The following is an 18,002-nucleotide window of genomic DNA, read 5'->3' on the forward strand; positions in this document are numbered from 1 at the left end:
TCACCTGAGAAACCTTGCTGTGTTCAAGGTGTCAAGATGAACATCTTAAAAAAAAAAAAAATTAAACTGGCTGTCCTAAAACTGAAATACTGTGGACTTTTGTGACTTGCTATGTGATCCACATAAGTTCCAGCACTTTTGTCAACATCAGCATACAGTATCACATTACGGAAGAAGAAAGCCATATCTTCAATAGCTGAAAATCACCTTTTCATCAGACCTTTCCAAATAAGAATTTAATGATCTGTATTTTTATGATCCACAAGAATATGACTTGTACCTTCAGAAGATAAATTCTGTGACACACACATCAGTCATTTACTATGTCAGGAAAAAATGAGGATATTTCAATTAAATGAGTGTTTTCTTTCCACTTCACTTGTATGGAGCTACATTAAGTTTGACGTATCCTGAAATTAAATGACTAAGGAAATGCCAAAAGGAGCACAATAACGTTCATAATCACTTTTGCTGTGGAACAAAAAGGTAAAAAAAAATAGCAGGACAGCACATACATGTGGCACCTTTGGATGGTTGAAACAAGAGGAATGAAAACTCTACCACTTCATCACATGTGTGTGACCCTATGTCTTCTTTCTCTTTTTCCGAGATAACATAAGCGAGACCACTACACCTTTGAAAAACAACAACCGGTCCAGTCATATCTTCAATAAATGCATGTTACCATGGGCAACTGCTGCAACATTTTGCCCATTCGGTTGACAAATCAAGTGGCAAAAAGAAAAAAAAAAAATGCCACACATCCTGCGGCAACTCCTGCGTCTGTACACAATTCCAATCATGTCACGTTACATAAAGAAAGTGTGCGTACAAACAAAACATAATTTTTCACTGCTAGTCAAACTCTAATCTTGCAAACTTGCAAATAAAATCAAAATAGGGTAGACGGGAACACAGCACTTTGTTCTTCTTGTTTGAAGTGCTACCTACAGCGTGTTTTCTTTACTTTCTAATCACTCCCTGTGCATTGTCACATCTTCATATATATATATAGTGGTTTCACACTCAAACATTTACACATATATAACACACTGCAAAAGCCAGTGATTATGAACAGAACTGAGATAAAGACATACGGTAGATCCTCTTTCATATATCAACTATACATTCTATGCTGACCAGTAAAACTAATCTATCTGAAAGTATTCCTTTGGTCTGATCATATCCCACAAAACATGAATATCCTTTGTTTTAAAACAGTCTTTCCCCTCAAGAGTTGAAGCACTATGCACAGTGCAACTCCACCTCTCTATGCCCATTAATTAAATTGCTTATAAGTACATACAAGCAACTGAGTCTCTTAAAAAAAAAAAAAAAAAAAAACTCTTAACAACACTGTAAAAACTAAATTGAAGCAAAAAAAAAAGGGGGGGGGGGAATAAACTACAACAATGGCATATCGGGCCATGAGCACATATCTTTCCATTCATTTTGAGCATGGAAGCATGAACTAGCACAAACAAATGAAATTAACTTTTCACTTTGATTCTCAGCTCTTTTTTTTTTTTCTTTGCTGATGCAATCCAAGCTCACTCAGGCCACATGACATTCATGCACACACTGAAAATGATGAATCCTAGCAAAAAATGGGGTCTGCCAATATGCTGGGGGAAAAAAAGAAAATAAAAACATGAATTTGAAAAAATAAGCTGCCATACTCGAAAAAAAGAAAAGAAAAGCTGAATGATCCTTCTGATAAACAAAAATCACACAGTCATGATGAAGGGTGATAAAACACAAGTTTTGTAAGAAGCAACTACCGAAAGACATCACATGATGAAAGAAAGTAAAAGGAAATAGAAAATTATAAACTAAGGTTTGTGCCCTCTGTAGTTGGTCATAACTCACTCCAGCAGTGACATCACATATTCACTTTTAATCTGCTTCATTATTCTTTTCCTCAAGTACAGAGGAAAGGCAGGATGGCTTAAAAAAATAGATGCAGCAGTGACCTTGGAATGTGCTACTGCAAAACAGTAATAAAACATATGCCTAACCCTGTAAATCTTTTTTTTTTTGTAAGTATTTTTCAGAGAACACCAAGACAATATAATTACAAATTTACAATGTTTTTTTGTTTTTGTTCTTCCAAGAAGAATGGGTGTCCTGTTCTTATACAGGATAACCAGACACACACCTAATGTGACTTTCATTGGACAAGTTTTGCCCACAAAGGCATTGTAACAAAGGCAGTGTATGCATCATTTGAGCGATGGCGATGCATGATGTACTCGGAATAGTCAGAACTTAGCATAGCTGCAACTGAATGAGCAACAAATTATGAGGCTGAAGACTGCTTAGATATTGAAGTGTGTTGAAATACTCTAGCAGTACCTATTTATGCAAAAGGGCAAAGAGTTTTTTGGTGCTTTGTATCAGTCCCTTACTGTAGACCACTTGATGAAAATAGACTTCAACTAGAAAAGGGTCTAATATTGATGTTATATATTCCTTGCAAGTGGTTGAACTACCAATGAGATCAAACAGAACAGATGATAATGAAAACACTCTCATTGTGTATTATTTCAAGTGTTTCCAGAATTCCTTTTCTAAAACATACCTACAATCCTTCGCTATGTTCAAATTATTCTCCTTACTGCATTTGTGGATTCTAGCTTACACTTCTTCCCTGGAATATCAGCTGTCATATCTAAATCCAGACCCCTCCAGCACATTTTTGTTATTGTATAAGCTATGGTACATCATGTTCTATTATTTGTGGAACACATGTGAAGTTCAAATCTCTTCTGACTTTATTTCTGTAGGTACCAATAACACAAGTAGTTCTTTCTATTCAGAGTGCTATGCATTTGATATGCAGGAATGAGGCCTACCCATATTTCCTCTTCAAATCCACATTATAACGCTCAAAGTTTCAAAGTCACTCTGTCTTACTGATCAGCACTTATCGTACGGGAACACAGTCCCTCCTATCCCTACATACTGTAGATCGTTAAATGAAAGGGCACTCTACTGTGTCTAAGCAGAAGTTTTCATCTACCCAGAATAACTTTCCCAACATTCTTCTAGCTCTTTGAGCTGAGGACAAAGTGGCAGGATTGTTCAATTCTTACACACAAATATTTTGGGTAAAGAAAATGTCACGGAAGAAACATATCACTGAATATTTGAATGAAATAACCAGACATAAGATGAGGAATTAGAAAACCCTAATATCCATACACCATCCTATGGTAAACCATTGGCAAATTCTAGTAGTCTTAGAAATCAAGTAACTATGGCACCTCTTGCACAGAATGCAGGATTGGTAGACAAATTTTATGTCACACTTTTGAATGCCTAATTCCTTTCAAGATATACCAGAACTAGTATGTATGAGGGAGCACTGCTGTGAATCTAATATTGCGACTACATAAAAAACAAAAACAATGGGAAAGCTTGCTAAAAAGCAAGACAAATGCTTTGTATACCACTTCAGCTGGAAGGTCTGTAGGTATTGCCCCCACAGAGGACATGTGACTCTGTAACTTCTCATTCTGTTGCTTCTCACTCTTAAGGGATCTCTGTCCAATAATTTCCAATGTTTGTTTTCTGCAAACTCTCACTCATCCCCGTTCATTAAGATAAAAAGAAGAGATAGAGAAAGTTGTTTGAAGGAATCTGACATGTGGTATACCTTGTCTCCTCCGTGCATCTTCTTTTCCAGTTCGCGTCGCTCCTTCGCCATGTCCTGATGTAGCAGCATGTTGCGGTCCGGTACGCTGATCCTGGTGACAGATGACCTGTAAGGGTATCGTGACGTAGGGCAAGATGGGACGAAAGACTTGCAATTAGCATTGATACTACCAAGAGATGATAATCAATATGATTGAAAATCTACTACGAGGGGGGGGGGGGGGGAGGGACATGCCGGAGGGGAGGGGTTTAATGATGCGGTCAATCAAAGACTTTAAGTTATTGCTCTTCCTTCTTGCAAGAGATCTTCTTATGACCTGCATAGCTTACTTTTGAGAAAGTAATTTGTGTACATGCTTAAAATCCCCTGGGACTCATCATAATTGGAACATTTTAATCAGATTTTTCCTCTTTTTATGTTTTCTGTAACTGATCTAGAGTACAAGTAGTTCTTTAAAAGGTAAAGTCTGTAACAATTTCACTACATGCTTCATTTGGAAACAAAACACAAGCAGCAATACTTGCGTGTTACAAAGGAGTCATTTTGGGGTTTTTTTGTGTGTGATGTATTTGCAGTTGTTTCAAATAAAAATAGTGCATCATGAAATTAGATGCCATGTTTGAGTTCCAAAAGCATGCAGGAAAGACCTAGCGGATCATTTAAAAGCTGCTTCTGCAGATGAATAAGCTGATGTAAGAGTCAGGGCCATGCAAATGTGAACAAAAGCAAATAAAAAAATTAAAAAAAACCTCTGAAGATACAAACTCTTCACAACCTCTGCTGACCCTTGCAAACATGTACATACCTGCATGGGACCAAGAGAGCTTCCTCTCTACATCATTTGTCAAGGAATTTGTAACCGCATTTTATTTCATTTTTTTCTGTCATTGGGAATGTGTTTTAGTGTTGTAATCCACAATCTTACACATATACTTGCTGTACTTCGCTCTAGAGATGTAATTACCTTTTCATATTACTAAAACATTTACTAGTTTGCATGGCTGGAATGTATGCGAGAGAACTGTCAATATATTTAATTGAGATCTGAGGATACAAACCATCATGTAGTACATATATCAATTCCTGAGAGAAAGATGAAAAAAAAAATCCACAACATTCCTGAGCAGATTGTTCCTGTTTTTATAGGATTTACATATTCATGGCTCAAAATATGCAGATATGCGCAAGTACAATACACAACAGCCCTCGTGACAGTTCATCTCTTGTTTTTTTTTTCCCCCCTATTCTGCAGCTATCATACCTCAATAGAAAAAAGAAAATAATCTACGAATTAGAAATGGAACAAGCATAATGATTGCAAATAAGGACAAAAATATATAGAACAAAAAAGTATCTCACTTTATTTTTCACACACCACACAATTACAATATGCTATAAGATCAAATGATAAAATATAACTAATAAGTAAATTAACTATACTGGTAGTTAATGCTATCACACCACCAGATTTCATCCTATGCTCCTCTTTCTACTAGGATTCACAATGCAATGGCATTGCAAAAGTTACTGCAAAAAAAAAAAAAAAAATGAATGAACCACATTAAAAATTTGAAATTAGAGGATGTTTCTGGCCATTTCTAAATGCTTGCTAGCTATCTAACGCAAGAGCACACCCCTACGTTTAGTCTTCATTTCTCAACAACCAAAAGCTGACTTTATTCACTTTCTACATCTGGCTGCATTTTGCACCTCTGGGCTATAGAAATGTGTAGCTTTCATTAACAATCACTTCTCCCACCACCACCGGTACTCCACATTACACTTGTCTTCCACATCACACACATCACCCTTTGGTGCTACATTACCTCTTGTACACAGATTTATTGTTCAAAAAGCTTTCACACACTTGAGAATTGCCAAACCAGCTTTTCATGTTTTATGGCTTTTAGCGTATGATAGCAAAGCTGAAAAACACAAAAAACGAATGAAAGAAAAATACAGAGGAATAGGTATCAGTTGAAATTGTCTTTGAAGTTCAAACTTAAAGGAAAAGGAAATGAGTGGCAGTGGATGGTGTGGTGGTGACATCGCAGACGCTGTTTGGTTGAAAGAGGGGGTGTTCCTTTGACACACGGAAGAAATGTGAGAGCATTGAACGATGAATTAGGCTGAGGGGTAAATACGAGTTGGATGAGGGAGCTGTGATGAGAGGTATATATATGTATATATATACACGCTATACTTTTGATGGTGGCAAGTAACGAAGACAAGGTTACCTAGAGTGGTCTGCAGAACCTCTTCTTCAGGGAGAAGGGAAGAACAAAAATTGGATTTTAGAGACCAGACAATTTGAAATCCTGTTCAAAGACAAAAGGTTACTAGTCCCTGTAAAGTATACTAGTACATTTTCAATCCAGTAGAGCCAGTATTTCTACAAGTGGCGCAGCTGACATAGCTACAGCCATGTGTGAGGGGAACATGAAAAAGACAACCAGAAAAGTGAATAAACTCCGTGATTGCACAAACTTCATACCGTGAAGAGAAATACTCGTAATAAAGGGAGATTTAGCTCATTTTTTTTTTTTTTAAGTAAATGGGTACCTGACATGCAGCTCAAACATGTTTTTTTTTTTTTTTTTTTTTTTTTTTGCATGTGTCAAGTGGAAGAAAGGTAGATTATAAATGAAGACTGAGATCTTCGGGAGACCTGCTGAATATTGAGATCTTCAGCAGGAGAAGGACTACCTACAAATGTATATTGGTGCTTTTATTTCTTTCTGTCCTCTGTGTCATTGTACTTGTTTTGTGTAAGGCAAAGAGGTATCTAAAAGAGCACTAGTGCCCTGCTTTGCATGGTTTGGTCTATGTGCTCCTCACCCCCCCCCCCCAAAAAAAAAAAAGAAAGAAAATCAGACTCACTGCAACAAATAATGCAATACACTTCAACTTAGAGCAGTATGTGTGCACCAGTTTCCTCTCAGAGTACATCTGATCTTGGTATTTTGTCTAGAAGTCTTTGGTGTATGTAGCCAGTGTCAATCAATTTTTGAATATGGATTATTAACGCTTATGCGCAAATTTCTATCTTGGAGCAAATAAATCACAGAATCAGTATGAATTGACTAGAACTACCACATTTCATCTTCCTCTTACTGCTCCCCCACAGTAAATAAACTATATCATGTGGATTCTAAGAGGAAAGCAAACCCTCTCTTGTGCTATTTCAGAGATAGGCCCTTTCCCGTGCAAACTCCTCTAATGTCTTTGAACATTTTATGGAATGACAAGAGATGTCACCACAGCTTGCAAACAATGCTGGAAACCAAACTGCATTCATATCTTGACAAAAATGCAAAAAATTCTTAAATTTATGTTTATTTGAGGTGAGGACTTGCAGCATCTCACAGTCCCCATGAAACAGCAGCACCTTACTGATATGCAACATATGAATGGTTGGTTTAATTCAAATGAATCGGCAGTGTTATCTACCTTGTGAGTCGTCATGTTCAGACACCATGATCTTGTATCTGTTACAAACTGCTCTGTGATTGCTCTCCCATTCACTCATATATCTATATATTCACCTGTGTATCTACTCCCAGTTATTCTCTTTCTTTTTATGTTTCATTTTATAATGCTGACCATTTATTTGAAAACTTCTTCCCCTGGGTTCAGATTAGGTGACAGAAAACATTGCACTTGACCAACATAGGTGCACATTTTATGACTACAGATGCAATGATCTATATCATAACATTTTGAAATGTTGCCAAGTTGATTTCAGCCACCACCCAACCCCCAATGAATACACAGACACACACACAAAACATAAAAAAAAAAAAAGCCTCTGCTAGCATCATCTGTAACAAGTGAAGTACGCCAACACACAGTGGTTTTTTTTAAGACATACTTTGGAAAAGAAAATGAGTGCCATTTAGTGATGTAACATTGACAGTTGTGTTTGTAACTATGCTTTTGTCAATCTGTGCACTTGCATGAGGATTTTGAGCACTCGTAAATCATCAAAATGACCCCACACAGAAAACAACCCCAAAACCAATCTAGCAATAGTGATTATAACCTCATACATTTTCAACTTCTGCCCATCAATCCCCAAAGTGTACAGTGCCAAAATACTATCACCACTACTAACACTGACAATAATATGACAACAAAAACAATAATTAATAACATTGCGTTACGGAGTGTCAATTCAGATAAGGTGCAGCCACATACTGAATAATAGAAGCCCATGTTCAGACCTTTCACACAATATGACAAAATGATCCACTTGACTTCTTTATTAGAATATCTGTATCTGAGCTACTTGGTACTACACTTATATGATTTGAAGTGCATGACAGTGTCAGCAAAGGAAACCTACATGAAATCTATCGTGCATTTACAGATGTTCTGAAAGACCTGTATACCATAAACATGGGCTACATCACAAGACAGAGTGTAAAGTGAAGTAGAATTTCATGGAAGAGCTTTAGTGACAGACCAAACTTTCCCTTTATCCTAAACGTTAGTGATAAACATAGAATATAAACAATATATCACAGTGCACACATATTGATCCTCCATATGGTTTATAGGTTTAATCGAAAAGAATTCATCTGCACAGTTATATGCGCTCGTTATCAATTAGCCTCTCAATGTTTCAGTCACTGTTCACCACGCATAACCGAGCAGCAGCGAACAAGTCACATGTCATGGTGCAGAGCTCCGTGTCATTTTGATACACCTGTGCAACATCCATGTTCTCATCTACAGATGAACCGTCTGATGTGATTAGTTTTGACATAAAGCAGCTGCATATTGCTGCGCATTCATGATGTGCCCCCACTGATCCAGTAACCTTTTGACTGCAATGTCAGCTGTGCCTTCACACATCTTCTCCCATCTATCTCTGTCTCAATGCACTTGGATGAAATACAGGCAATTATTTAATTCTCCGGTGGAATTAAACGGCGTACTTATGCATGCAGCCTACAAATACCCTTGGTTAGACTTCTGGTATAAATGTGATGGGTGAGCTACATTCAAAAAACTATATCAGATTTTCAACTTTCGTGCAAAACTACAGTAGCACATGTCCTGTATTTCACGCTGCCTTACTGATGTATAAGCTGTTATTTTCGCGAGGGTTAAATTTTCGTGAATTTCGCGAATCACAGTTGGATAGCAAATTTAACACGCGAAAATGACTCCATGTGCGGTGTTAATAGAGTATTAACGTAAGCGTCCGCGTCGATTCGCGAAAACATCTCGAAAAAATGTCTGTGACCTCTTCATTCGCGAATATATCTGTACGCGAAAATAACAGCGTATACAGTACTGTAAAACGAGAAATGTTCACGTGCATTTTAATTTCGCGAATTTCGCGAGCGCGAAGATTCGCGAAATTAAAATGCATGCGAAATTTCTTATCTACATTATATGCATTGAACGCAAGAGGCAATTCGCGAAAATTTCTTGCCGCGAAAAAGGCCGTCGGCTCCAATTCGCGAAAATTTCGTGCCGCGAATATTTCATGTTTTACAGTATTCGGTACGAACTGCAATGACATTATTGCCATATAATTTGAATTTCCCAGCTTTTATAAGTCGACAGAAGTTTAGCTGCAAACAATGGATGCAAGTGCATTTCACTGAGGATATGAGAGCACAGCATTTTTATTTTTTTAATTTTATTTATTTATTTTTTTTATTCATTTTTTTTTTTGGGGGGGGGGGGGAGGTTGATTTAACCAAAAAAAACCTGTTGTCTAAATAAACCAATTTCCCCATTTTATTATCACTTTCACGTGTCATATGTCCTCTCACTGTGATCTTGTGAACAAAAGAATTTGCAATATTTAACATGTGATGTAACTATTCACATCATGATACACTACAAAAAAGTCAAAAGAGCCAATTGAGTGCCACGCTACCCATGTTCAGGCTTCTTTTTTTTTTTCTTCTTCTTCTTCTCACAACTTTAACTCCACACATAAATATTAACAGAATAAGAACACAGATCTGCAGATAATCTCATACACAATAATCCTTTTAAACTGAATAACTTTTCAGATAATGGCAACAGTTATGATGAAGAAAACATATTGTCTATGTATACAAATAAAATTCCTAAATTTCATTTGCTTGGGTAGGCTTGACGACACTTAAATTCTCTGTCGAACTGTTTTAAAATGAAGACAAATTACAATGATTTTCAACAAAAAAAAAAGGGCAGGTTATTTTTTTAGATGTTTTGTTTTGTTTGTTGTTGCTGTAAAACACTGAAACATCTCACCACTACTACAACATTGGATAAGGTCTTTAGCAGCACATATTAAGCTAAAAGGTAACTGGTTGGCAATATGAAGAAAATGAAGAAAACTAAAAATAATATAGCAGTTACATCCCTACAATGTGCCTACCTTGAAATCAAAGATATGAAATAATATCACATGTGACAGGTCAAAATTTTAGGTGCTTTTATCATTACTCGTGCTCGTTTCATGTTGCACGATATGCTTAAAAGTTTCCAACCGAATAAAATTTCCACTTTTAGAGTACCAGGTACATGTACCTTTTTAAAGAGGCATTGAGCAACAATGGGAATCCAAATGTGTCTGTTCTCAGTTGATGCGCAGGCAAGATGCCACAGTAGAAAGGTCCTACCCCAGAGTTTGACACTGCCTTTGCTCTTTTATCATTATTACTGGAGCATTGTGGGGTCAAACTTGGAAGATCTGAGTCACACTACATACCGTATGTCTCCCTCTGAATTAGAACTGCAAAGCCAAGTGCGAATAATAATAATAATAAAAACAAAGAAAAAAAAATGGCATGGTACATAGTGTGATCACAGTGCACTTCCACATGTGCTCTACAGACCTTTCTCTACCCTAAAGGAGAATTTTTAAGAGATCTTTGACATCCAGTAGGACATAATGAAGCAATAATGATGCTTGTAAGAACTTCAAGATAATTTCTTTTTTCTTTTTTGTTCAACAGCACTTATTTTCAATTTGAATGGAATCTCCCTCCATGAAACTCCGGGGAGTGTGAAAGGTTCGTAAATCGAATCCTATTTTCACCCTTAACTCATGTGTAGGGAGATCCCATCCTTAAAAACGTGATTAATTTCATACACTTCTGCTTTGCAAAATATGACTGTTTTGATATTGGGTCTGGTTTATCACAGACCCAGCTAGCTCCAACACTGGAACAAAGATCTCAGAAGTCTCCAAATGAATCAGTGGCGAATGCTATTTCTCCTTTTTACAGCCCACCATTCAATATTGACCCAGCAACAGCCCACTTCACACCCACAATATAATCTCTTTTGAAAAAAAAAAAAGTGTGCTAAAGGCGCTCTAGTAGGTTAGTGCATAGTGCTTTGCAGTTAGAAGGCATGCTCAGGAGTGTAAATTCAAAACTTTGCAAGATGGGACATGTTGCAAACATAGCAATTCACTTCATCTTTTGTTAGATTTGTTGGAATCAGTGATAAATTTCATTACAGGAGAAAAGGTCATAGATATCAAAAACAAATTGTGGTACAGGTTGACTGTCTTCCACTTTTGAAGTGTTTCATTGAAATTCAAATAACTCTCGGCTCCTGCACACATACAAGGGTTTTCTTTTTAATCCCAGTTTCTAACACATCGCAGAGTTGAACTTTAATCCCCACTTCTAGTGTTTTACAAACATGTAATTCTGCATTCTGGTTCCAATCTGGTCCCATACATTTCTCGGGCCAAATCTAAATGGACATCACTGGGCTTTATAAGAAACAGGACTGAAAGATTAAGAACATTTTTTTTTTTCATTTCTCAAACAAATGCTGATGACAGGATAGGCGAGGGAGTCTTTTTTCTGCATTTTACTTCTTCCTGAACATGCCCTCTATAGAGAAGACCTGTTGTTAGTAAGAGATGGCCAGAATGGACAAGTAGTCTTTCTGATCTTTTTCCAATATGTGAAAATAAAACAAACAATAAACAAAATAACAAGGATTATACATACCCATAACCACCAGAGGAGGATAAACTCCGACTTCTGTAAATATTCAGGAATTGCTCAAATGCAAATTATGTTTGTCGCACTAATTCCAGTATTCTACAGGATGTAACCAACTTTGACAGAGCCCTGTGAAATTCTCAATAACTGCATTGTGCATTATCTTTCATACAGGCTGGTCAGTGGATACAGTGACAAGAAAAGTATGCGTTTCAATAATTGTCAGCAGCAGTGAGGAGACATCTCCTCACGAATTAAAACCAGTGACAGATGCCTTGACAACTAAAAGAGAAAACAGCATAAAACAGCATGGTGCAGATTATATCATGCCAAAAAGTGGTCCAGCGATAAAATTTTCTGAATCGTTGCAATGGCTTGCAAAAGCATGCTCAAACTGTCAAGCAGCTATTGAGAGTCTTTCACTGCCCAAACTCCACATGAAGACAATCACAAGTACTGTAAAAGCTGTCATTTTTATTTTCACGAATGAAGAGGTTACAGACATTTTTGCAAGATGTTGTTTAGTAATTTGACACTGCGGCTATTGCAAGTGCACTAATGCCTGTCGGTAAATTTAATGCAAGTGACATCTGGCAGTGATATTTTTGTGTATTGTTAAATTTGCAGCCCAACAGTGACTCACGAAATTCGCAAAGATTAGACCCTCATAAAAATAACAGCTTTTACAGTAATAGCATGTCTTGAAAGGAGACTATGTAGATAGCTTAACTTCTCTGTCTTTCCTTTTATATGTTATTCTATCAGAGTAATGGAATTCTGGGGATAGGAATGGTAATGGCAAGAAAGCCAGATTCTTAACAACATAATTGTTTGGTTGTTGTTGTTTTTTGTTATCTCCGAATAGACACTCCTGACGAACCAAGACTTGCATTTGCGTAGTGATTGAAGAGCAATTATAATAAATACGTAGTAGAGACTGATTGTCCCATTAAGTTTGACTGACTTAACAGTCCTGGAAATTATCAAACATTTTGAAAAATTAATTGGTATACTGGAACAGGTGCATGTCCTTTGTTTCTTTGCTATCTCAGATGGGATGCTAATATCAATTTTCATATTTGATCACTTTCACAATAGTAGTAGTAGTCATTACAATAACGATGATGATGATGATGATGATGATGATGACAATGATAATGATAAGAATGATGATCATTTTCATAATAATAATATTACTGATAATAGTCACAATGATAGAAATTATTTCATAGCATATTAATCCTGCAAAGCATAGTCACTAATGGTGACACCACAGACAAAAGAAAATTCATAGAAGCATGTTCAGAACATCCCCTCTGTAGTAAACCCCTTTTTTTTTTTTGTGATATACATGATAGCTCTGATTTCACCAAAGAATAAACTGTTCCTGTAACTGATGATTTGAATGCCTGAGTAATCCATGAGGATGATAGCCTGATTTTGTTCGTGTAAAGGGAATCTGACAGCCAAGTCACAACAGGTAATTTCTTTTTCTAATTTTTTAATTATTTATTCTATTCAATAGATTAGAACTCTTTGTGACATGTGGATCATAGTTGTTGTTATTTTTTTTATTTTTTTTTCAATTATTCATTCTATTTAACTGTGGAACTCTTTGGCGCGAATTCATGAAGGTGGTACAAATGAAACCATGGTTTAAACCATGGACAAAAACCATGGAGCGCCAAGTGTCGCACGGAATATTTCATTACGAAATTGGTCATTTCGTCGACAAAATGACTGTTTCGTTAACAAAATTATCATTTCGTGGACGAAATGTTCATTTAGTTACAAAATGTTTGTCATTTTGTTACAGAATAATCATTTCATCGACAAAATGACTGATTTCGTAACAAAATATTCCATGCGACACTTGGCGCTCCATGGTTTTTGTCCATGGTTTAAACCACGGTTTCCTTTGTACCACCTTCGTGAATTCGGGCCAATGTGGCATGTCGAGTATAGATAATATTGTGTACACAAGCAAACATGTAGAGACGCTTTAAATGCAAACTGCATTTCTATACCCTCTTCGTGCCTGGGAAAATGTTAATGAAATTTTGTGCAGAAAGACAGATAGTACACTCTTTCTTCATATACTGTATCATTTTACACTGAAAAATTAAATGACATGAATTCAAACTTGCAGGGTTTCAGAAAGTTATTGATATCAACAGCTCAAAAAAAAAAATGCAAGAGATCATTTCTGGACAATGTTCTTAGGAAAGATCATTGACTGTCAGAACTAACAAGCAACTAGCTATCACTTGCATAGCATAACACATGTTATTAATGTGTATAGCTTTACCATCCATATTTCACATTGCTTTTTATTCTCCTTTTTTGAAAAAAAATGAGTTAACAAAACAAATTTAAACAAAGAGAGATAATCTGTCCAACAATAACATATTTTTCAACTTACAATCACTGTTAAAAAAAGAAAATGGCTAAAGATTCTTTTGCAAATCATTCAAAACATCAATACATGTTGACTTTGACTATTATCACATCATGACAAAGTCTCATGTCCTGCAGATGCTCATTATATTAAATTAATTAAAAAATAAAAAAAAAATGACTTGGTGGCTGCATTTAAACAAATCTTTTATCATCTCTGCCATAATTTAGCATGAGTAATACACCCATTAGAACCTCCTTCTACCAAATTGCTGTATTGTCCGCTACTCTAACTGCCATGCTGAAGCCCGATAAAGAAATCCACCCTAGCTGGGGGCCCTCACAATTCCTAATGTCCATGGCTGGTGGCAGGCAGTAAGCGGAGACGAAGGTCATACATCTAATTATTCTTCAACAGCTTCTGGGACTGTGCGCCCCATCAGCTTCAGCTACATCCTCTTGTCTGGTTGCCTGTATAACCAGGCTGGTTGGTGACTGCAAAACCCCAATCCATCACCCAAATATTATAATTCTTTACAGAGCTGTAGATTGCACCAAAATAATGTAAAATATTACTGGATGACTGACTCCAAAACCCAACATTCTCATACATGTAGACAGATATTAGCAGCTGCACATGATAATTTGGTGAGCACGATGCTGTAGCAGCAATCAACAGACTGTCATTGTTTCCCTTTACAGCGATCTGATACAGCCAGTTGCTTTAACCAAACCATTCAATACATACCAATGCTGTAGTGTAGAAGTCTACTACAAGCAAATCAATTTATCAAGGAATATCTAATACGTACTTTCTAATTTATTTCCTTTCTTTTACCCTAGTCTGCATTTTTCTTCTTATTCTTTGCACCTCACAGCAAACATATCTTATGCACCAATCAACTGATGCTGTAAAAGCGATAAGAAAGACATGATCTCACGATTGTACCATTATGGTCCCCATACAGCAACAGCCAGCCTTATCAGTGGCTTGTTAAATGGCTGACCCAGGAAAAAAAAAAGTACAAAAGATATCACAGACATCTCCATAAAGTACCTGCCACATTGTGAGCTCCGTAAGCCTTGTCTGCTAAGTAATGAGAAATAATGACCCCTGCAGAGTCCTTAGACAAGTTGCAGGAAAGTCTGGCATAAGGACAGAACCAGTAATGCCTCCTGCACCCCTTCTGGGGCAGAGGCGTAAAAACATGAATCGAGCAAAACAATTTAGACATGTCGAGCCACCCCTTCATTGGTGGCCCCAGAGAACACTCACCTTCTCTTCAGTGGAGGTGGTAGTTTGGTATCGATCCTGGGCGCGGATGGTTTCTCATCCTTCTTCATCTGGGAAAGAATACATGCAAAACAATTACTCCATGTTAAACGGTGTTATCAGCACCGACAGCAGAATAATGAAACTATGGTATTAGTAGGTTCAAACTCACACAGGATGGAATGCGATAGAAGCGAGATGTCAACCACCGACATCATATAATTCACCTCGGGGGCTTCTTACTGCTTGCTTCCACATCCTGTTGATTATGCACGCTAGATAGTCTTAGAAATAAATTCATATTCACTTTGGAATGTAATGATGGGTGTAGGTTATGTGGGACAAAACTTTTACATGAAAACATACCCTGTGAAGAAAAAACAAACTCCACACTATTTTATTAGATCAAATAGTGATATAGTAGCCACATATTACTTGGACAAAGATTAACAAATCTATAACTCACACCATTTTCATTCTCTAAACATACAGATGCATATAAACATATAACTGAATTCCATGATGTAAGTGGTATATTTCCCGTTGGTTAGACAATTTACCAAACATAACAGACTCAATTATTCTGAAAATCAGCGTAAACCTTTCTTTGAGGGCAACAAAAATCAACCCAAGTTCTACTTTGGGGACTCCTTACCCCCCACAAAGGCTTCTGTAATAGACGTGTTGGACAATTAACGATCATTCCAGAGACAAACTTCAGTAAATTAGCGTGTGGATGTATTTTTGGTATGAAGTCAGCTTTATATCGAGGAGAAAGAATAATTTGTTTCAGCTCTTGCTGGAAATCATGGTTGCTGATTTTTTTTCTGTACATTCAGTTTTATCCCACTTTGTCCCTGCTGAAAATCAAAGCACACCAAACTCAGCTGCTGACATTTATGAGACAACACACACAAGTACTCACCTGGCAGTAACCTCCTTTCTTTATCACAAAAATACAAATGTTTCATTGATACAGCAATGGTTATAAAGCTTATATCTTGACTGTTCACCTTGGAACTTACTGAGAGATAGAGCAAGACAACTAGAACACATAAAATGCATATCTTGCTCCATACTAGTATGGGCTAATTACAATTTCGGGACACTGCACTAAATTTTACCCTCCATTTCCTAACATGAAATGTATGGTCACAAAGACTCAAAAATTTTATCTGACAGACATATCTCGCTATCAAAGCCTTATGCATCATCTGCTAAAAATTTATATTCTATGACCTAAAGGGCATATAGACTGATGAGAAAATTACATAAGAACAGAAAAAAAACAACAACATAAAGAACATAATGCAACATGATATAGCCAATATATATATATTGGAAGTCATATGGGACTCCAAACTTCCAAGAAACACATGTAAATTATCTGCATCAATCAATTCTGCACTGTGTGGAATTTCTGTAAAAGAGTTTCTGTCAACCATATTTCACAAGAAAGGATCAGATTGTACATTGAGGCAGACAAGTTAGTCGGATATGAGAACATTCTAAGATGGCTCAGCATTGAAATTATTCCATGAAATCAGCAGCATACTCACAAATGAAACTATGACCCAAAAAAAGTTTGGTGGCAGGAAAAAAAAAAGGAAAGGGGGGGGGGGGGGAACTTGTCTATGAGCAAACACAAAATATCTGACTACATAGAAAAAAAAAAGAAAAACACTCATCAATGCCAACAAAATTGGTGCAAATAAATGGGGAAATGACTTTTAACACGCAATACACTAAACGCAATGCTACAGTGCCTTGCAAGAACAGCAAATCAATGCTGCATGCATAGTTATCAACTTGTGTGCAACAGCAAAAGTAAAAAAATATATATATAAGATAAATAATCTGTCAAATATGGAACCAAAAAAAAAAAGGAAAGAAAAAATTTCAAAAATATGAACACAATGTGAAAAAGCAAAATAATCTGAAGAAAATTCTGAACCAATGGCATATACTCCAACTTCTTATACTGTCACTACTTAAAAACTCTGGGGAAGATATAAATACAAGTATGCATTACATAATCCCGCTCCATATTCCACTTGTCATAAGAACCACAAGTCCTCCTTTGGGAAACTAATATTTTTGACTTGAAAAAAAAAAAAAAAAGCCTTGCTGGACAATCTTGTCTGCAGGACTGTTTTGTTCATCCAATGGACAATTTTCAAATTGCATGTTACCCACACAATGGTCTGTTCTGCATTGTTTTCTGACTATCTCTCATCTAGCAATACATCAATAAAAAGCACAGTCCTGAATTTCTTTTGACAAGGTCAACTGCAATGTATATCACCTTTCATATGATAGGTTGAGAAAGCTCCTGGGAGACTTATGGATTTCATGGACCACTTTTATTAAAACACATGCATAAGTTATGCATCATGAAAGTGGTCTATTGGTAGGCCATCGTGAAAAAACAAACATAAGCACAGAAAAGTAAATATCTGTAGGGACACACAATGTTACAGTACATATTTATAGCAAACTGCAAAATAACACTTCACATTGTTCATGGATGTCAAATATGTCTTAACCAAACAAAACTTTATACCAACTTATACAATAGTACAGAATGAAATGCTGCTGGTGAAACTAATTCATTGATGGTAATCATTCATTTAAAAGAACACATCATTACAGTGTAAATTGATTATGTTCCTGATCACACTGTAATAGTCTGTCACCAACA

The 18,002-nt window shown here is 36.5% G+C and overlaps 1 protein-coding gene across 4 annotated transcripts in view; it reads right to left on the reverse strand.

The window, feature by feature from the left end:
- Nucleotides 1–18,002, reverse strand: part of LOC140228705 (protein phosphatase 1 regulatory subunit 12A-like) — a 122,401-nt gene that overhangs the window by 65,995 nt on the left and 38,404 nt on the right. For 3 of the 4 annotated variants that reach the window (XM_072308980.1, XM_072308979.1, XM_072308977.1), the window contains exons 7-9: nucleotides 15,305–15,372; nucleotides 5,896–5,916; nucleotides 3,659–3,764 (exon numbers count right to left, since the gene is read on the reverse strand). In XM_072308980.1, the coding sequence (XP_072165081.1) occupies nucleotides 3,659–3,764; nucleotides 5,896–5,916; nucleotides 15,305–15,372 (195 nt within the window). The remainder of the gene's footprint in view (nucleotides 1–3,658; nucleotides 3,765–5,895; nucleotides 5,917–15,304; nucleotides 15,373–18,002) is intronic. The other variant, XM_072308978.1, reaches the window with a different exon arrangement.

The sequence above is a fragment of the Diadema setosum genome, chromosome 5 (genome assembly GCF_964275005.1).
Source record: "Diadema setosum chromosome 5, eeDiaSeto1, whole genome shotgun sequence".
Lineage (NCBI taxonomy): Eukaryota > Metazoa > Echinodermata > Echinoidea > Diadematoida > Diadematidae > Diadema > Diadema setosum.